At 35.0% G+C, this 23235-nt stretch overlaps 1 protein-coding gene across 2 annotated transcripts in view; it reads left to right on the top strand.

Annotated features, from left to right (window-relative positions):
- LOC139489701 (uncharacterized) overlaps window positions 1–23235 on the top strand; it is a 45004-nt gene that overhangs the window by 10070 nt on the left and 11699 nt on the right. For both annotated transcript variants that reach the window (XM_071276416.1, XM_071276426.1), the window contains exon 3: window positions 10176–10939. In XM_071276416.1, coding sequence (XP_071132517.1) covers window positions 10176–10921 — 746 coding nt within the window. In that variant the 3' untranslated portion in view covers window positions 10922–10939. The remainder of the gene's footprint in view (window positions 1–10175; window positions 10940–23235) is intronic.

The following is a 23235-nucleotide window of genomic DNA, read 5'->3' as shown; positions in this document are numbered from 1 at the left end:
TTTTTGCACTGATATTAATGAGATTTTGGTCAAATTTCATGACCCATCAATTTCAGTAGATGGCCCCTAGATTAACTGCCAAAGGGGCCTTTGACCCTTCAATCTGAAATTCTGGAATGAACACTGGCTATGTAATGGCGTTCTCTTTATATCATCTTGAAACGAACAGTGTGACAGACGAAAGCATGGAAAGACAGACAGACGATGGACATGTGGATCACTATATACCCCTTCCCTAGGGAGAGGGGGTAAAATAAACATGCCCCAAAAATGAAATTTTCTCTGTATTGATACAATGAGCACCAAAAGCAGTACTGCAGATGCACAGAGTTTACATACAAATATATCACAAATTTATGTCAAATTTACGTCACACTAGGAAAATGATCAACCTGTTTTAAGTGACCACCTGTCTGTGACCTAATATCAAACTTCCCTTCGAAGGTCACACAAGACAGGTACATGTAGTGACTGTCTGTCAGCTGACAGCTTCCATCTTGGATGCAGGTCAAGGTCATCAAATATAATTCTGAAAGGAGACTGCCTCAACATTGGAGATAATGTTCAAAATAAACTTAAGCATGTCGGCCCAACGATCTAGTCGGTCGACATATTACTATTCTTCCGTTTCTCTGGGTTTTTTTTGGGTTTTTTTTATGCCCCACCTACGATAGTAGAGGGGCATTATGTTTTCTGCTCTGTGCGTTTGTCCGTCCGTCTGTTCGTTCGTCCGTCCGTCTGTTTGTTCGTCCGTCCGTCTGTCCCGCTTCAGGTTAAAGTTTTTGGTCAAGGTAGTTTTTGATGAAGTTTAAGTCCAATCGACTTCAAACTTAGTACACATGTCCCCTATGATATGATCTTTCTAATTTTAATGCCAAATTAGAGTTTTTACCCCAATTTCACGGTCCACTGAACATGGAAAATGATAGTGCGAGTTAGGCATTCGTGTACTGAGGACACATTCTTGTTTCCACCTAATTTTGTCCGGAGCAGTTCTCTGGAACCATAAGCCAAACTCTATAATTGGTTGGCATGAAGCATGATGCCAATGCCTAGTTGTGCACCTGGGATCTGGAATATTCAAAATGGCTACCGTTGCCATGGAAACCGCAAAAATATGCAAAAATCAAAAGATGCTTCAATCTTAATGGAACTTTATATAATTGTGTCTCGTCATGCACACATGTCAAGTTGGTCCTTGGAATTTCCAACATGGCTGCCATTACCATGGAAACCGAAGATAAAAGATTTTTGAAAAATGTTCAAAACTTATTCAAACTTTGCAGAAATGTTACTATTCATAATAGAAGGTTGGCATGAAGCAAGATACCAATGCCAAGTTGTATGCCTGGGTCTGGAATTTTCAAAATGGTTATTGTTGCAATGGAAACCACACAGAAATATTCGAAATTTTGAAAGATGCTCCAATCTTGATAAAACTTTACAGAAATGTGAATTGTCATGCATACATGTCAAACTGGTCCTTGGAATTTTCAAAATGGCTGCCGTTACCATGGAAACCGAAAATAAAAAAAAATTGAAAAATGTTCAAGACTGGCTGAAACTTTTTAGAAATGTTACTTTTCATTCATATTTTTTAAGTCAGTGTACAAAATGGTGTATGGGAAATCTAAAGTGGCTGCCATTTCCATGGAAACAGGCCGGGCTGACATTAGCTATTTCTAGTTTTTTTCCCTTTTTTTTCCACCAAATTTTGTCCATCGCAGTTCTCTGGAACCATAAGTCATAGAATATAGGAGGTTGGCATGAAGTAAGATGCCAATGCCTAGTTGTGCACCTGGGGTCTGGAATTTTCAAAATGGCTGCTGTTGCCATGGAACCTGCAAAAATATGCAAAATTTAAAAGATGCTTCAATCTTCATAAAACTTTACACTTATATGTCTTGTCATGAATACATGTCCAGTTGGTCCTTGGAATTTCCAAAATGGCTGCCATTACCATGGAAACAGATAATTAAAGATTTTTGAAAATTGTTCAAAACTGATTTATATTAGAAGTTTGACATGAAGTAAGAGACCAATGATAGTCATGCTAGTTGAGCACTTTGGTCCTGGAATTTTCAAAATGGATATTGTTGTCATGGAAACCGCAAAAATATGCAAAATTTAAAATTTGCTACATGTACAATGTTTATAAAACTTTACATAAATGGGTCTTGTCATGCATACATGTCCATTTGGTACCAGGAATTTTCAAAATTGTTGCCGTTACCATGGAAACAAAAATTTAAAGATTTTTATACGACCGCAAAAATTTGCAAAAATTTGCGGTCGTATATTGTTATCGCCCATGGCGTCGTCGGCGGCGGCATCGGTGTCCAGATTTGTGGTTTTCGGACAATAACTTGAGTTCTGATTGAGCAAATGCTATGAAATTTTAACACAAGGTATAAAACCACAAAATACAGCTTGGGATTGTTTTTGGGGGTTATGCCCCGCCGGTTCCTGAAATAGGGGCCAAAAGGGGAAAAATAAGTGTTTATATTAATTTTGATGTGGAGGACTTATTTTTTGTTCAATTTTAATGAAATTTTTTTCATAATGTTCCTTATGAAATTCTGCATTGGCAGTTTGTCAACGGATTTAACGTAGCCTTTACCGTTTCCGAGCTATTAGCGGCCAAAGTGGTGCTAAATCCCCAAAAACAAACTTTTTTATTTCTTGTCTGATTTCAACTGGTTTTTTATGAAATTTTTGAAACAGGGAATTTTCACCAATTTGAGCTAAGACTTACGGTTTCCGAGCTACAAGGGGCTGAAAGGGGCTAAAAAGGACTTCTCCTTTTTGTTCGCCAAATTTTTATTTTTCATCTTATTTTGGTTTTTTTTTTTTTTCATTATGTTCCTTATGAAATTCCGCACTGTTGATATCGTTACGGATTTAACGTAGCTTTTACCGTTTCCGAGCTATAAGGGGCCAAAGAGGTGCTAAATCCCTCAAAACGAACTTTTTTTATTTCTCCTCTGATTTCAACGGGTTTTTTTTCTCTGGATTCCTTATAAAATTGCTGACATAGGGAATTTTCATTATGACAAGACAGTCACACATTGAATGATACATAGGGTTGGTGTCCCCGGGGTCATCCCAACCACGCCCACTTTGAAAATGATTGAATAACTTGAAAACGATGAGATTCCCACCCTTAAACCATATATTTTCTTGTTCCTCATGACAAAACGCATTGAATGATCTATATGATTGGCCCAAAAATATAAATGTGTTTTTTACAATGTATTCAACTTGGATAATAAGTCCAACATGTTAATGTGTCAAAAACTAATCTTGTGTCCACCTTTTCCCCAGAAATTTTTGGGTTTGTTTGGGAGACTTTCGTAACAGCATCCTGTTACAATGATCACTTGTCTTATTTTGGTTTTGTTTTTTTCATTATATTCCTTATGAACTTCCGCACCGGCAGAGTTTAATGGATTTACTATAGCTTTTACCGTTTTCAAGCTATTAGGGGCCAAAGTGGTCTTAAATATAAAAAAAAACGAACTTTTTTATTTCTTGTCCGATTGCAATGGTTTTTTTTCTTTGGATTTCTTATGGAACTTCCAATGCGAAAAATTTCTCAGATTTGAGCTAGGACTTATGGTTTACTAGCTACACTACAGCTCAGGTGGACTTTGACATTTCCACCTGCCCACCGTGGGCATCCCACTCTTGCCCACTCCAATTTAAATTCAAATTTTGCAGAATTATTGAATGAGAGGGCTTCAGTGTTTATTTCAGGGCAAAGTTAATATGCTAGTCTAATTCTTAAAACTGAGAAATAGCATGTCCACTCCATAGGGTGGGCATGGTGGACAAGCTGGAAGTTTTGCCCACTCTGTGCCCACTCCCACTGTGGACGGGTAGACATGTCAAAATCCACCTGAACTGTAGTGTACAAGGGGCTTAAAAGGGCCAAAATTGACTTTTGTCAATTTTTTGTTTTTCATCTTATTTTGGTTTTGTTTTTTAGCTCACCTGTCCCGAAGGGACAAGTGAGCTTATGCCATCACTTGGCGTCCGTCGTCGTCCGTCGTCGTCTGTCGTCCGTCGTCTGTCGTCGTCTGTCGTCGTAAACTATTTCAAGAATCTTCTCCTCTGAAACTACTGGGCCAAATACTTTCAAACTTAAACTGAATGTTCCCTAGGGTATCTAATTTATAAATTGTATCCGAAGTTTTGATCTATCAACAAACATGGTCGCCATTGCTAAAAATAGAACATAGGGGTCAAATGCAGTTTTTGGCTTATAACTCAAAAACCAAAGCATTTAGAGCAAATCTGACGTTGGGTAATATTGTTTATCAGGTCAAGATCTATCTGCCCTGAAATTTTCAGATGAATCAGACAACCTGTTGTTGGGTTGCTGCCCCTGAATTGATAATTTTAAGGAAATTTTGCTGTTTTTATACGACCGCAAATTTTGAAAAAATTTTCGTCGTATATTGCTATCACGTTGGCGTCGGCGTCGTCGTCCGAATACTTTTAGTTTTCGCACTCTAACTTTAGTAAAAGTGAAAAGAAATCTATGAAATTTTAACACAAGGTTTATGACCATAAAAGGAAGGTTGGTATTGATTTTGGGAGTTTTGGTCCCAACATTTTAGGAATTAGGGGCCAAAAAGGGCCCAAATAAGCATTTTCTTGGTTTTCGCACCATAACTTTAGTTTAAGTTAATAGAAATCTATGAAATTTTGACACAAGGTTTATGACCACAAAAGAAAGGTTGGGAGTGATTTTGGGAGTTTTGGTTTCAACAGTTTAGGAAAAAGGGGCCAATAAAGGGCCCAAATAAGCATTTTTCTTGGTTTTCACACAATAACTTTAGTTTAAGTAAATAGAAATCGATGAAATTTAAATACAATGTTTATGACCACAAAAGGAAGGTTGGTATTCATTTTGGGAGTTTAGGACCCAACAGTTTAGGAATTAGGGGCCAAAAAGGGGCCCAAATAAGCATTTTTCTTGGTTTTCGCACCATAACGTTAGTATAAGTAAATAGAAATCTATGAAATTTAAACACAAGGTTTATGACCATAAAAGGAAGGTTGGTATTGATTTTGAGAGTTTTGGTCCCAACAGTTTAGGAAAAAGGGGTCCAAAGGGTCCAAAATTAAACTTTGTTAGATTTCATCAAAATTGAATAATTGGGGTTCTTTGATATGCCGAATCTAACTGTATATGTAGATTCACAACTTTTGGTCCCGTTTTCAAATTGGTCTACATTAAGGTCCAAAGGGTCCAAAATTAAACTTAGTTTGATTTTGACAAAGAATGAATCGGTTGGGTTCTTTGATATGTTGAATCTAAAAATGTACTTAGATTCTTGATTATTGGCCCAGTTTTCATGTTGGTCCAAATCGGGGTCCAAAATTAAACTTTGTTTGATTTCATCAAAAATTGAATCCTTGGGGTTCTTTGATATGCCAAATCTAACTGTGTATGTAGATTCTTCATTTTTGGTTCTGTTTTCAAATTGGTCTACATTAAAGTCCAAAGGGTCCAAAATTAAACTAAGTTTGATTTTAACAAAAATTGAATTCTTGGGCCTCTTTGATATGCTGAATCTAAACATGTACTTAGATTTTTGATTATGGGCCCAGTTTTCAAGTTGGTCCAAATCAGGATCCAAAATTATTATATTAAGTATTGTGCAATAGCAAGTCTTTTCAATTGCACAGTATTGTGCAATGGCAAGAAATATCTAATTGCACAATATTGTGAAATAGCAAATTTTTTTTTAATTAGAGTTATCTTTCTTTGTCCAGAATAGTAAGCAAGAAATATCTTATTGAATTGTGCAATAGCAAGAATTTTTTTTAATTGGAGTTATCTTTCTTTGTCCAGAATCAACTTAAATCTTTGTTATATACAATATACAATGTATATTCACTTTTTACTACCAACTGATAAATTTAAATAATCTTTACCATTCAGTGATAACAAGCAGTTTTTTTTACATCTTAATATTTTATGATGTATTTAAATAAGTAGTTATTGTTGCAAACTCCATTAGAATATTTTTAATTGAGATTAGTTTTGGAATAAGGGAAAGGGGGATGTGATTAAAAAATTGGGTTCAATTTTTCTCATTTGAAATTTCATAAATAAAAAGAAAATTTCTTCAAACATTTTTTTGAGAGGATTAATATTCAACAGCATAGTGAATTGCTCTAAGAGAAAACAAAAATTTTAAGTTCATTAGAACACATTCATTCTGTGTCAGAAACCTATGCTGTGTCAACTATTTAATCACAATCCAAATTTAGAGCTGAATCCAGCTTGAATGTTGTGTCCATACTTGCCCCAACCGTTCAGGGTTCAACCTCTGCGGTCGTATAAAGCTACGCCCTGCGGAGCATCTGGTTGTTTATTATCTTGAATATAATTATAGATAGAAATAAACTGTAAACAGCAATAATGTTCAGCAAAGTAAGGTCTTCAATTAAGTCAATTTGACCAAAATTGTCAATTGACCCCTTAAGGAGTTATTGCCCTTTAAAGATTTTTTTCACAATTTGTTCATCATGTTGACTTACTTTCAAAAATCTTCTCCTTTGAAACTGCTGTATCAATTTCAGCCAAACTTAGGCTAAATGAGTTTCAGAGTATCTAGTATAAATTTTATATTTTATTTCCTTGTATGTCAAGAAACATAGCTCCTATTGCTAAAATAGAACATAGGAGAAAATGATTATTTTTTTGGCTTTTGAAGAAAATAGGACGATCCAAAAAACATTTAAATAAATTGAAAAGCCAAAATAATCATTGATGAGAGATTTAACCAAAAGAATTAAGGTGAGCGATTCAGGCTCTTGAGAGCCTCTTGTTTCAGGGGTTTATCTGGGTATTTTGGGAAAAAGGACCCTGGCCAGTTTAGGGAATTTTTTAACGCGGTTTTCAATGAAATTGGGAAAAACAACCAATATACCAGATGTTAGTTTTAGTGTGATTAGTTCATAAAATTATTTTTTGTTGGTGAAAATAAAGTAAGGACTACACCTTTGTTTTTTAAATATAACAACATGGCATTTCAGTTTATTTGAGTATCAAAATAATGAGTTCCAACTTCTTAAAGGATTGTTACATTTTTTTGATTTTGACATGAAAATTTGTGAAATAAAATATTTTAAGTTCTGTATAAAATATATCCTGTTTCTGTTTTCTTTTTAGCTTACCTGTCCCGAAGGGACAAGTGAGCTTATGCCATCACTTGGCGTCCGTCGTCGTCCGTCGTCTGTCGTCCGTCGTCGTAAACTATTTCAAGAATCTTCTCCTCTGAAACTACTGGGCCAAATACTTTCAAACTTTAACTGAATGTTCCTTAGGGTATCTTATTTATAAATTGTATCCGAAGTTTTGATCTATCAACAAACATGGTCGCCATTGCTAAAAATAGAACATAGGGGTCAAATGCAGTTTTTGGCTTATAATTTTAAAACCAAAGCATTTAGAGCAAATCTGACATGGGGTAATATTGTTTATCAGGTCAAGATCTATCTGCCCTGAAATTTTCAGATGAATCAGACAACCCGTTGTTGGGTTGCTGCCCCTGAATTGGTAATTTTAAGGAAATTTTGCTGTTTTTGGTTATTATCTTGAATATTATTATAGATAGAGATAAACTGTAAACAGGAATAATGTTCAGCAAAGTAAGATTTACAAATAAGACAACATGACGGAAATGGTCAGTTGACCCCTTTAGGAGTTATTGCCCTTTATAGTCAATTTTTAACCATTTTTCGTAAATCTTAGTAATCTTTTACAAAAATCTTCTCCTCTGAAACTACTTGGCCAAATACTTCCAAACTTTAACTGAATGTTCCTTAGGGTATCTAGTTTGTAAATTGTATCCGAAGTTGTGATCTATCAACAAACATGGTCGCCATTGCTAAAAATAGAACATAGGGGTCAAATGCAGTTTTTGGCTTATAACTCAAAAACCAAAGCATTTAGAGCAAATCTGACATGGGATAATATTGTTTAACAGGTCAAGATCTATCTGCCCTTAAATTTTCAGATGAATCAGACAACCTGTTGTTGGGTTACTGCCCCTGAATTGGTAATTTTAAAGAAATTTTGCTGTTTTTGGTTATTATCTTGAATATTATTATAGATAGAGATAAACTGTAAACAGGAATAATGTTCAGCAAAGTAAGATTTACAAATAAGTCAACATGACGAAAATGGTCAGTTGACCCCTTTAGGAGTTATAGCCCTTTATAGTCAATTTTTAACCATTTTTCGTAAATCTTAGTAATCTTTTACAAAAATCTTCTCCTCTGAAACTACTGGGCCAAATACTTCCAAACTTTAATTGAATGTTCCTTAGGGTATCTAGTTTGTAAATTGTATCCGAAGTTATGATCTATCAACAAACATGGTCGCCATTGCTAAAAATAGAACATAGGGGTCAAATGCAGTTTTTGGCTTATAACTCAAAAACCAAAGCATTTAGAGCAAATCTGACGTTGGGTAATATTGTTTATCAGGTCAAGATCTATCTGCCCTGAAATTTTCAGATGAATCAGACAACCTGTTGTTGGGTTGCTGCCCCTGAATTGATAATTTTAAGGAAATTTTGCTGTTTTTGTTTATTATCTTGAATATAATTATAGATAGAAATAAACTGTAAACAGCAATAATGTTCAGCAAAGTAAGATCTTCAATTAAGTCAATTTGACCAAAATTGTCAATTGACCCCTTAAGGAGTTATTGCCCTTTAAAGACTTTTTTCACAATTTGTTCATCATGTTGACTTACTTTAAAAAATCTTCTCCTTTGAAACTGCTGTATCAATTTCAGCCAAACTTAGGCTAAATGAGTTTCAGAGTATCTAGTATAAATTTTATATTTTATTTCCTTGTATGTCAAGAAACATAGCTCCTATGGCTAAAATAGAACATAGGAGAAAATGATTATTTTTTTTGGCTTTTGAAGAAAATAGGACGATCCAAAAAACATTTAAATAAAATTGAAAAGCCAAAATAATCATTGATGAGAGATTTAACCAAAAGAATTAAGGTGAGCGATTCAGGCTCTTGAGAGCCTCTTGTTTATATATCTTTTAGTTTTCAATTTTAGTGTTGCTATGATAGCTGTCACATGTTTGGTTCTTTTCATTTTTTATTTACTGTATTTGATTGACAAACCCGGATTTATATACTTGTCCGTTTCCGGATTTGACCTGGTTTTAGTTTATTCCCACACTTCCTGTTTATTTATTTATGGCAGCCATTGTTTGTCAATGTTGTTTTCATTCAATATGTTTCAACTTGGATTTACACATTACTTGTTGGCGATTTTTTTACATAAAGCTAGCGGTTGAATAAAATAAACATCTCTGTCATGAATAATAAAGATTAAAATGAATTTTGTGATCATTTGGGAATTTTACTGCCAAAATTGGGAAAAATGTAGGGTTTTTGCCGTTGGGAATGGGTCCGAATACCGGACCCTGTGGAATGCTAGAAAAATCCATGTGTTTCATTATGTTCCTTACGAACTTTTTTTATTTCTCGTCCGTTTTCAACATATTTTTTTTAGTTTGGATTCCGTATGAAATTTCCAACCCGTTTGATTCTTTCCAAATTTGAGCTGGGACTTAAGGTTTCCCAGCTACAAGGGTCTTAATTTCTGTGTCCAGCATATTACTGTGTCCAGCTAATTACTGTATCCAGCAAATTACTGTGTCAAGCATATTATTGTGTCCACTTTAGTAGTGTGTCAATGCTTGCCCAAATGAACACTTGTAGACCACTGCGGTCGTATCATGCTCCGCTCGGCGGAGCTTTTTATTCAGATTGGTTACAAGGAGGGATACTATTTACAAATGAAATTTTCTTTTGGGTATGGGGATTCTTGGTACATTAATATGTCATACATGTAACATTATACAACTCAAAAAAAAAAAAGAAATTTCTTAGCACTTTGATGAAACGATACATGCATGTTATGGCAAAACAAATAGTGGAAATCCATGAATCTGCTTCCAGAAATAAACACAAAATAATTCTGCGATATAAAAAAAAATTTCAGAGTCAAACTGAAGGAGCGTAAAGCAGTCAACAGCAAATAAACAAACCTATTTTCAATTTAGACCTTAGACAGTTTGGTGGTTAAGGGTTTTTTTAAACTCCAGATTATTGTTTCTTTTAAGGACATCACAAAGTTTGGTATGGTTTTCCTGATATCATAGTTAATAAAACTACTGTCAAAGTTAAAAAAGATGAAGATGAGAGCATTGAAGATGAAGAAACTCAAGACTATGAGTGGAGAGAACCTGATGCAAAAAGGTTAAAAGTCACGAATGATAAACAGAATGAAATGGGAGCTGGTGGGGAAGGCTCAAATTTAAGCCCTGATGTATTCACTACAAGCATTGAGGTGAAAAAAGATCAGGGATTTGCCAATGAAAAGAATTTGATACAGACTTTTGCTCAAACTATTACAAATGCTTTTTATCAGTCAAAACTGAATCCAAAGCTGAACAATCTCTGTATTCCATCTTTCTTAGTCTCAAATGTTAAACTAAGAATTATGATGTACAACTGCACACAAGACAGACTCTACATGTCGGAAAACATGGCTCTCTGGAATAAGGATGAAAGTCTGAATGTTGGAACAGTCATTTGTATATGGTTGGTGTTAAATTTTGAAAACTTCCAAAACTGTGTTTCAGCAGAAGATCTTGAAGCTGTTGGGCTTAAAAAGTCAACCTTTCAGGAAAAACTGCCTGGTGATATTCTTGCAATATATCAAGATGAACTAAGTAGATACTTGCCAATAAAAAAAGTAAAAAAAGAGGAGCAACCACCAAAGACAGCTTTTGACCTACCGATGTCTAAGTATGCCCAAAATGTGGTGCAAAAGTTGGCTGGAATGGCTCATCGTTACTTTACATAAGTCCATTAGTTTTGGCAGGTATGTATCACTGTGTATATATCCTTAGCATTCTCAATAGATGTAACGGGTCCAAATTTTTAGCTCACCTTACCCAAAAAAATAGATTGGTCATAGGGTGTACATGTCTGTCTGACATAATTCTTTTGACCTTGACCTCATTTCATAGGTCAGTGAGTATGTGGTATTTTTGCATGGTTAGGTCCATTTCCTCCCATTGGAAGTGATAATGGAGAGCAGGTGAGACATTTCAGCGTGTGCACTCTTGTAAACTTTATATTTTAGAAGTTAGAAGAGCTGAATGTTTAATATCTTGCATGTAGATGCCTCATGATATAAAGTTTCTGTCTGGCATATTTCCATTGTCCTTGACCTCATTTTCATGGTTCACTGACCTCTTGAAAATTTATGTTGGTCAACGTTAAGTTTTCGTGATTAAGTCCATTTCTCTTATACTACAAGTGGTAGGGCAACTATATTTGGTTTATAGATTGTTCTTAAGACTTACATGTCTGTCTGGCACAGTTCACCTGTCGACCTCATTTCATGGTTCAGCGATCAACGTTAAGTTTGTGATTAAGTCCATTTATCTAATACTACAAGTGGTAGGGCAACTGTATTTGGTTTATAGTTGGTCTTAAGGCATACATGTCTGTCTGGTACAGTTCACCTGTCCTTGACCTCATTTCATGGTTCAGCGACCAACGTTAAGTTTTTCGTGATTAAGTCCATTTCTCTAATACTACAAGTGAAAGGGCAACTATATTTGGTTTATAGATTGGTCTTAAGGTGTACATGTTCGTCTGGCACAGTTCACCGGCCCTTGACCTCATTTCATGGTTCAGCGATCAACGATAAGTTTTTGTGATTAAGTCCATTTTTCTTATACTACAAGTGGTAGGGCAACTATATTTGGTTTATAGATTGGTCTTAAGGCCTACATGTCCGTCTGACACAGTTCACCTGTCCTTGACCTCATTTCATGGTTCAGCTATCAACTTTAAGTTTTCATGATTAAGTCCATTTATCTAATACTACAAGTGGTAGGTCAACTATATTTGGTTTATAGATTGGTCTTAAGGCATACATGTCTGTCTGGCACAGTTCACCTGCCCTTGACCTTATTTAATGGTTCAGCGACCAACGTTAAGTTTTCGTGATTAAGTCCATTTTTCTTATACTACAAGTGGTAGGGCAACTATATTTGGTTTATAGATTGGTCTTAAGGCGTACATGTCTGTCTGGCACAGTTCACCTGTCCTTGACCTCATTTCATGGTTCAGCAATCAACGTTAAGTTTTCGTGATTAACTCCATTTATCTAATACTACAAGTGGTAGGGCAACTATATTTGGTTTATAGATTGGTCTTAAGGCGAACATGTCTGTCTGGCACAGTTCACCTGTCCTTGACCTCATTTCATGGTTCAGCGACCAACGTTAAGTTTTCGTGATTAAAATAAAAATAGAGGATGTGGTATGATTGTCAATGAGACAGTCATCCGCAAAGGTTTGAACTACAAATAAAAATTCATCTACAGGTCACCGTACAGCCTTCAACAATGGACAAGAATCCACACCGTAAAGTAAGCTGTAAAAGGCCCCTAAACAATAAAATATGAAACAATTCAAGATAAGAACAAATGGCCTATTCTCAGGATATATGATACAAAAATAACAATGAGAACATGAAGACAACGACAACCACCGAAATACAGGTTCCTGGCTTGGGACAGGCACATAAAGTATGTGGCGGGGTTAAACATGTTTGTGAGTAATCAACCCTCCCCCTAACCTGGGATAGTGGTGTAACAATATAACAAGAAAACAAACAATAAAAACCAGAAGAAAAGGATTTAACTCTAGAAAACGATACAGTTACAAGGTAAATACAATAACTAAAACATTAACAAAGACGACAAAAGACAACAAGTGTATCGACCTCAATAGTGTACTCGCTGCTAACTACCAGCCAGTTCAAAATCCAAAAAACAACTGGTAAGCAAGTCAAGTTTCTAGAACTAAAATATCAATTACTACACGTCAAACATGATTAAGGGCAGAAAAATCATCGACAGATAAAGAAAACAGGACCTTGTGCACATGCCAAAAAATAACAAATAAATTATGGGCAAGCTGTAGGATAGTAATAAAGACTTAATTTCGAAATATACTGTTGACCAGCATGTCTATATCGGTACCAAAAAACACAATCTGTAAAGATCTTACAACAATATTATGACAATAACCTTTACAAATTAGTTTATTCAAGTGGCTAGTGAGTCCCAAAGGATTACGTTTAAACATTCCCATAGAAGGAAGGATGTGATATACCGTTCCTAATAAGACTCCTACAAGTACAATTAAATTTAGTGACAACGCCTTTGTATCTACGGAAGAATTTAGTAAAAGTTTTGATTAATTTATGGTAACGATAACCTTGACTTAATAATTAATCAGTTATACAAAGATTAAGTTCATTAAAATCTGAAACGTCGCTACATACACGTCCATATCTAACAAGCTGGGAAATATAAACACTGTATGATGGCGCTAACGGTACATCCCCGTCAAGGAAGGGAAAATTAACTATAGGGAACGAGAAATCATCCCTCTTATCGTAAATTTTAGTATGAAGGGATCCTTGTGAAATAGAAATATCCAAATCCAGAAAAGGACATCGTGAACTGTCCGTATTAGCTTTATTCAATGTCAGTTCCTTAGTTTAAATTTCTGCAGTGTACTTGTAGAAGTCCGGGTTATTTAAAGCAAAAATATCATCAAGATAACGATAAGTATTAATAAATTCGTCAATTAAATGGTGTTTAGCAGGATCTTTACTGAGTTTTACCATGAATTGTGACTCATACTAATAGAGAAACAAGTCTGCAATTAACGGGGCACAATTTGTGCCCATAGGGATTCCTACAACTTGCCGATAAACTTTATCACCGAACCGGATATATATATTGTCCAGAAGAAAATTGAGAGAATTTATCATCTCCTCACACGTCCAGTAAGTGTACCTTTTATATTTGTCTTTAGCACTAGAGAAAAAAGATCTAAAACGGTTACAACAAATATACTTGCAATCAGATTCATCAAAAGACCATTAATCAAATTTGAAAATTTCTGTTTAATTAGGTTGTGTGGAAATGTAGTGTAAAGTGTGGAAAAGTCATAACTGTCAACAGATTCAAAAGGCTTATCAAAAGCATGTAATTTATCCAAAACCTCCAAAGAATTTTTTACACTCCAGAAATAGTTCGTACCGTTACATTCATAAGCTTTATTGCAATATTTGATAATGAGTTCCTTTATAGTAGTGAGGGCAGTAGTTAAAAGGACAGAAATATTAGTTGTAGTGCACTTACTGGACGCCAAGATAAAACGGAATTTGAATGGGTTTTTATGAAGTTTTGGTAACCAATACATGGTGGGGACTTTAGAATGTTCAGTACCAGCCCTAAGCTTATCTGTAGCGATGATATGACGCTCTACAATTTGATTCTCAGTCGCGTTAATGGCTTCGAAAGTAGAATTCACAATTTCATTCTTCAGTACTTCCACATAGTACTTACGTCATTTATCTAATACTACAAGTGGTAGGGTAACTATATTTTGTTTATAGATTGGTCTTAGGGTGTACATGTCTGTCTGACATAATTCTTTTGACCTTGACCTCATTTCATAGGTCTGTGAGTATGTGGTATTTTTGCATGGTTAGGTCCATTTCCTCCCATTTGAAGTGATAATGGAGAGCAGGCCAGACGTTTCAGCGTGTGCACTCTTGTTACGTTTGGTTTACGAAATTTCCAACCTGTATGATTCTTTTCAAATTTTAGCTGGGACTTACCGTTTCGGAGCTACAAGGGTCTAAATTTCTGTCCAGTATATTACTGTGTCCAGCATATTATTGTGTCCATTTAAGTAGTGTGTCAACGCTTGCCCAAATGAACACTTATTTGACCACTGCGGTCGTATCATGCTGCGTTCTGCGAAGCTTTTTATTCTTTCATAAGACACATCTTTTTTTTTATTTTCAGTAAATGCAATAATTCATTTTATTCAGTTAGGCATATTTTTTTTTAATTTTCATGTGCCATGGATTTTTTTTTATATTTTCATCAGAATGAGGGTTCAATTATTTATTTCCAAAATCTTCCACTGTCCTTGTACAAATATATTGTGATGTCTGATTTGAGACAGAGATATTACTGTATCAAGTTCTGCCAGTATACTCAATTCAAGTCCACCAAAAATCGTCCAGTTTATGCCAGCAAGTCTTCAAATTCAATACTGTCAACTAATTATATGCGAAAAATGTGCCTTTAGATATTGAAATTACACAAGCATGTTATGCCATAGTTATATTAATATACAAGTACTTAATTATATGATTTAAATATAGTATTAAAATATTAGCCGCTAAAATGTCCACTTTTTTCGCTCAAATGTCCTTTGCCTATTTCATCAGCTGGGGACAGATTTACACCACACCTAACTTTTCTATACTTGAGAGTCAATAAATTTACTTTAAGAAAGTTATATTAGCAAGAACCCATCCCCAAGCCCCATCCCATTTGCCAATGCTATTTTGAGTCCATGGCCATATCCCATGAGCCCATTCCAAGGCCCCATCCCATGTGCCCATCCCATGAGCCCACCTCACAAGCCCATCCCATGATCCCATCCCATGTTTTCTAGTATTTTGTGCATGTAAATTCAACTTTAATAATACACACTGGTGTTAATTTTTGTCAATTGAACAAAAGGTCACGTTCTTCCATGCAATCAGTCAGTCATTTGTAAGCTGAAGGTCAGCATATAACTTACTCAAATATTGGAATGAACATCACTGAGAAGGCTACGTACATGTAAACACGCCAAATTTTGTTCAAGAAAGTCTCTTATTTTAAATGCACATTCCATATGTTTTTTTTTTCAGTCATGACTCTCTATACTTCGCCATCGATTGTGACATGTCGCTTGATTGTCGCGCAATGATATGGCAAAACCCGTTAAACATCCCTGTTTTTTGTCTCGCAAAAGTCACCAAAGCGAGACATAGGCGTGCTGTTTACAGCAGGCGTCAGCGGCGTCAACAACAACAAAGTTTGTGATTAGGTCAGTATAGCAGGAACCACTTATCATAATTAAGTCATTGATCTTTGGTGTGCAGTTGTATGAGCATTGGCATAACACGTTTCCATGGTGATTATTTTGCCCCGCCACTCAATCATGGTCTGTTGACTTTGAAAATTTTGTAAAAAAATGCGTGTTAAAGTTTGTGATTAGGTCAGTTTCAGGGAAACTACATAAGATAAGTCAATGGTATTGGGTTTGAACTTGCACAACTCATTTCCATGGTGATTATTTGGCCCCGCTCACTCAGTCATGGTCTTTTGATTTTGAAAATTTTGTAAAATTTGCATGTTAAAGTTTGTGATTAGGTCAGTTTCAGGAAAACCACATAAGATATTAAAGTCAATGATATTTGGTATGCGTTTGCATTTGCTCTTGCACATCTCGTTTCCATGGTGATTATTTGGCCACTCCCACTCAGTCATGGTCTATTGAGTTTTAAAATTTTACATAGTTTAGGTCAGACTAAGGGAAATTACAAATGAAAAATCAATGATATCTGGTTTGAGATTGTATTTGTGCTTGCACATTTCATTGCCATGGACATTTTTTGGCCCCTCCCCTCCAGTCATGGTCTGTTGACTTTGAAAATTTTGCATAATTTACTTAAGTTTAAGGTGAATGACTAATGATTAGTCAGTGATATTTGGTATATAGTTGGATAAGCAACAGAATATCTCATTGACATAGAGATTTGTTGGCCCCACTCACTCAGTCATGGTCTTTGAAAATTTTGTATAGTTTAGGCTTATATTGTAACATTTGCATAAAGCTACCAAATTGTCCACAGCTGGCGAGACGTGTCTAATGTGTCTCTGTGTCAACAGTTTATTGTCTTATAACTAATGACCGCGAAACCCATTTTATTCAGCGGCGAACCTATTGAATTGAAAGATTTAAATTATCAATTTTCACTCAGCAACTGTCATGCAATTTTCGCGCAACCATCGACAGTACGTTGCGTGGCATTCGCGCGACAATCGCCAGTGAAATGTATATAAGACAAAAAGGTTATGGAATGAGTGTCAAAGAGACAATATCACATCCTTATGCGATAAGTGCTAAAATAAAATCTAGAGGTTCCCACAAGGTCTTAAACAAGGGTGGAACACCACTCCTTGTGGTGAACTTTAAAGGATAAGGTACGTTTTGGGGCTTATTTGGCCCTGTAAATTGACCAAAAATAAAATTTGTTTATGAGACTTTTTTAATTATTAGTTCCTTACACTAGGAGGTCCAGGCTTACAAAAACTATAAAAATTAGCCTCTTGGTGGTTACATATCGCCACTGTGACGTCATTAAAGTGACGTCAGAATGAAAATTTGTCGGATTTGGGCAGAAAATTACTATTCTTGAATATATTGGCTAAATTAACATAGAGCGCATGCGTCGCCCAAAAAGATATTTTACGAGCAAGTAGATTTATACAAAATACACTTTCTGTGTTTATATCTTTTTGGGCGACGCATGCGCTCTATGTCAATTTTCAACACATATGAGTATAAAACCCTTAAATTCATGATTTTTTGGCGTTTTATCCAATTTAAAGAAACTTCATTGCTTAATAATACATAAAACTGCAATGTTTCATATCAAAACTGCTATATTTTATTGAAATTCAAATATCCAACATTTATTTCTTCGCATATGAGCTGTTTTACACTAAATTTAATTTTAGGGCCGATTTGACCCCAAATCGTACCTTCTCCTTGCCCTGAGCAAAATGTCAAATGTCAATGTATCCAAACATGCAAAAATACCAGAATGTTAAACGCACACATTAAAACAAAAAGGCATGATAGAACAAGACTATTCAAGAGGTTAGTCCCAATTATATTCTTTAGTTTTAATCTGAACTGGCCTAAAAGGACTAAAAGGCCATTTGTAAACTTAAACATTTCAAATTTTTCTATGTAACTCCTAAAGAAAATTGAAACTATCCTTCCAGAAATAATGTATAAAAAGTATTACTGGTCATAACCAAGTCGAACAAAATCCTTTCCATAAAACATTCAATACGACTTTCAATCAAAATTCTAAATGTACTCGAGTTCATCATCAGCTCAAACATGAATTTAACCCGAATTGCAGTTCGGTTTCTTTCTCGACGTTCTCCCACAAATGTCTGCAGGACATAATTTGATATTTATCTGTAGAACCTAGAATGACCCAAATTATAGCGACATTCACAAATAAAACGATAGTCATTGACTCAAGGGACAAAGACCAAGCTTGGACACATTGACAACACGATATCAAAAATTAATTGTCTAAGATTAACATAAAAGCCGACTTAAAGTATATGAGCAACTCGGACTCTGTGCTGACAAGTTGCACTGGTGGGGTGTCATCTGCTTTCTATAGAAGCAGTGCACAAAGTTGTCCTACAAAGTGACATTCGGTATATATAGTGTGAGAATGAAAAACGGCGATCAAGTGCAATCTAGACATCAGCGCATTGTGGAATCCCTACCCCAATAGCCATCCCCTTTTCGTTGGTCGATTTCCCCCTTTTGTAGTTTTGTTTATGGGACCACCTCACCCTTATGTTTAATTTGTAGCAAAAATTAAAAAAAAAGAATGTGTACTTCCTTTTGAAATATTCTAGGTGCGCCCTTGTCGACACAAGCCCATTATTTAGTCCAAATCGTTACCAATGACTTTGACACTTGCTATCAATTGAAATCAAGTCCCCCTTTTGGACTTTAGGTAAATGTATGCTGGAAAAGTCTGGATTTTTCACGAGGTTATTTTAAATGGAAATTGATCCTGGTGCCTTTCTTGAAAAAAACCCAAAAGGGTTCTAGTTCGCTTTGTTGACTTAACATGCACCAAGTTTGATTAAAATCCGTGAAAAGATGCTTATTTAGGAGTGTTCATGAGATTATTAGTGAATTTAACAATCAGTATAGTTTTACCTATCCTGAAGACTACAGTGGCTGATCAAGAATTTCCGATAAGAGGGGGCCTGAGGACTGAAGTAGGCGCTTCAGTCACACTTCACTTCAGTAATTCCCTATATACTCAGCTATAAGTTTTATTCAACATCGGCATCTTGCATTTAACATTAAAATGTCATAAATCACAGATATACACATGGCACAATTTTTTCATGTAAATGCTTATAGTGGAGTGACAAATCAGGAAAAGTCGCTTAGTTAAGGAGTTTAATGCACCGGAATACCTCATGGCTGAAAATTCACATGAAGATAGAGTAAACATTATACTTTCATTTTAGCCCTGTCGTAGAGTTTTCCCACGGTGCAGTTTGTTGTAAAATCGTGTAAAAGTGAGATTTTCTGATTTTTTTCTTTTTCATTTTCAAACACGAGACGCTTATAATAAATTCCGGAATGAAGATATCATAAAAATATTTGGTATCAGATGAAAGAGTGATGTATCAGCTTTTATTTCACATCAAACTTTAATATCATACGAGCATATAAATTGAAAGAATTGTACGATTTTCAAATGTATGTAACATTTTTGTCAATCTTACCGTCTGTCAAAGTCTATTACATTTCTTATAAATATCACCAATAGTAAATTTTCACAAAATATAGTGGAACAACCAATACTTCAGAAGTGTTGATACATACAAGTTTGATTGAACATAAAAATCAACTTTTACGAGCATTTTTATAAAACTCATCACATAGCAGTATTACTACTCAATTTTCACCTCAATGATTCATGTAACGTTCCCCTTTCCTATTTACCCCGATCATATGAAATGCAATGACTTAAATATGAATTTTCTTAAGTTTTATAAAAAAGAATATATATTTGTATCGATAGTTGTGTCGATGTGCTTGAATAAATACAGATGCTAAGTTTTAATAACTTTTGAGCTGCTTTTATTCTTGTTTTTCAAAAATACTAAATTTAAACCACAGTGGAACACATCTGAAAAATTCCGGAAAATTATTGTCGGTGCGAATTCCATTCAATAGTGGGTCTCATTGGGTCTAAGCGTGACGCGGGATTGCCGATTTTAAGTAAGCGTGACACGTGAAAGTCAAATTATTGTGACTTGAAAACGAGAAAGTCTAGCTGGACACGGGAATTTACATTAAAAAGAGAATTGTTTACGTATACAGTGTAATGAAGCGGGATACAGGAAACTGACAAAACAGTAAGCGGGATCCGGGATCAGAACCCCCAATGAGACCCCCTTAATAAGAACGGGTAAAGTAGCTCAGATCATGTTATTAAGCCTTTACATGTTCAAGAAGAAAACATGATCATGCATTTGAATTAGTGAGAGAGATTCTCAGAAAAAAAACAAGCGTGAAACGATGAATCAACTTTCGTTAAAACACGCTTCATGGCATATTACAATGACTGGCCTGGTATAAAATGTCTATTCTAGAGACAAAATGCATACAACAAGCTAAGCAATTAAGGTATGTTGAGTCATTTGAGCGTGCCAATATTGTTTACTTTTAAATGACGCAAATTATCAGGCAGGGCATCTAGTGGACAGTTTACTCGTAATACATAACTTCAAGGACAAGCCGCCTCGACATTCAGCATGCATTGTTAACTATTTGATAAAATTTAAAAAAATCATTTGCTTCTGATGTTTTAAATTAATCGGGACATGATGTTGCTTTTCAAATACTACTGTACATCATGTCTACTTCATTAAGTCTACAGGATGATATGTTAGCGAAAGAAAGAAAAAATCATGTTCGTTGTCGTATAGTTTGTACCATTTACATTTGTTTACAGATATTGCATTTTGTGAAAAAATTATGTGAAAAGCTGTTTATGATCGTTCGAGATTTCAAATTATTTCTATCTTTACAATGAATTCGAACCTCTCTGGTAAATATTTTGCCTGGTTAGTAGATGACATTTTTTTTTCAAATGAATAATGATTACAATGCACTCTCGTTTCGATACTGAACGGAAATGTATACTTAGGCTGAGTGTGTGATATTCCTTTATGAAAAACCAGTACTCCCCTGATAAAAAAATATGGTATTGGTATTGTCCAGTGTCTTTATGTAAAATGGTACAACAGTAATTGGGATTTGGCCAATGACTGCTTTAAAACCATAAAAAAAAAAAATTGTGGTATTGGATTGCGAATTCGCCACAAAAGACAAAAAATTACACAGTCATTTACAACTATAGGTTGCACATGTTTTAAAATCTCGCGTTTAGCTTCTTCTATCGACACAATTGATTTGCCGCCACCTTTTCTAAGCATGCAACCTTTGACGGCCTTCAACAGTAAGCAAATCCCTTACCGCATAGTCGGCAATAAAGGGCCCGAATTGACAAATATAAAACAATTCACATGAGAAAAAACAACACCGACCTAATTAATGTACAAAATAATAAACGAACAACAAAAATGTGATGATAACCACTGAATAACAGGCTCCTGACTTGGATAAGCCACATACAGAATGTGGCGAGGTTATACATGTCAGCTGGAGCCCACCGCTCCCCTTGCATAGGACATTGTATATAAAAAGAATATGTGGTATGATTGCCAATTGAAAAACTCTTCACAAGAGACCAAAATGACACAGATACTCACAACTATAGGTTACCGCACGACCTTCAACAATGAGCAAATATCATATCACATAGTCAGCTTTTAAAGGCGTCAAAGAGACAAGTATTTTAAACTGTGGTAGATCCGAATTGTTGTTCAAGTCATTGAATTCAGATCAAATAGGGATTGTAAGAATTTTTTTTGTGCACCTGAAAATAAACATGGGTTGATAAGATAGGAACACTACAACTATATATATATACACTATCGCACTACAATGGTTTTGATTTGGAAGAACATGACGAAATATTTCTAGCGGGATCTTTTCACAATCTATAGACTGTGAAGCAATTTTGTGAAGATTTGTAAGTAACTGAAGTGGCCGATATAAGAACTATTCTGCCGCCTCTTTTTGCCAATAAACAGATATTGAAAATTTATTCAAGGGTTTGCATCATGTTAAAATCATGACAGTTATGTTTTATTTCTAATAAGGTCTTATCCTTTGATGTCAAACAAGATGAATTGTGATTTTAGACTGGAGACGTTTCTTCAACCAAAGCCACAAGACAATTTTTACCTACTCACGACATATGCAACTTTTCAGTTAAAAGGATGTCTGAAACTCGCGGCGCTCTTACAGGATGCGATATGTCTTGTACAATCGAAATTGGCAAAAGTAGACAATAACAAGGGGTCGGGAAAAACATGCATGTATCAACATTTGTCATTCTAACTGGTTCTTATATTGACACATATTTTGCAGTGAAAATCACTTCCCCGTGTTCACCGCGGATCAAATTATCCCAGAAGCAATGGTCAATCAGTACATGGTGATCTGAATAAACTCATAAGTATTGTCGGCGCCATACAATGACATCCTCTTTTTTTTCTAGTATTCCGTTACCTTTTCAAATTGATGTGCATATTGATGTCTAGGGAAAGTATATTATAATTATACATTGACAGCAACTTTTGAAGCGTAATATCCATGTGAATAATTATTCACATATATATCGGGCTTTCAAGTTTGCTATATATTTCATTGTTTATAGATATAAGAAGATATGGTATTAGTTCCAATGAGACATGAAGGTCATTTAACCCTTAAAGGCCAAAGTACGGTCTTCAAAACGCAGCCTTGGCTCGCACCGAACAGTGAAGGCTCCAAAAAATTTACTAGTGTTAAACCAATGCAATGGTATAATCTATATAAAAACGAGAAACGAGAAACATTTATGAACCAAATCAACAAACGACAACCTTGTCTGTTATTGTTTTATATAAAATTTAAAAAAAGGGGGGACACATCTTATCGATGTGCAATTGGTCTAGTACCGATTTATTTATTAAAATAAAAACAAACTTCATGTACTATATATGTTCATGAACATGAGGTCTCATTTTTATAGTTCTTACATCCTTTTAAGTCTAAATAATCAGAAATTAATTTCATAATTTTTTTCCATAACACCATGCACAGAGTGTAAACTTTACAGTTCCTATTTCTCCTCTGTTCTTTATGGTATTTTAACAAAACTTTCCCAAAAATACCTTTATATGTGGCCATATATTATTGCAAAGCTAAATCTTAATTATGAATATTTTTTGTCGATAATTTCCGTAAATAAAGATATTTGTTTCATTTTCGTACATGTTGC

This window comes from Mytilus edulis, chromosome 1 (genome assembly GCF_963676685.1).
Source record: "Mytilus edulis chromosome 1, xbMytEdul2.2, whole genome shotgun sequence".
NCBI lineage: Eukaryota > Metazoa > Mollusca > Bivalvia > Mytilida > Mytilidae > Mytilus > Mytilus edulis.
This window is presented reverse-complemented; position numbering and strand designations above follow the sequence as displayed.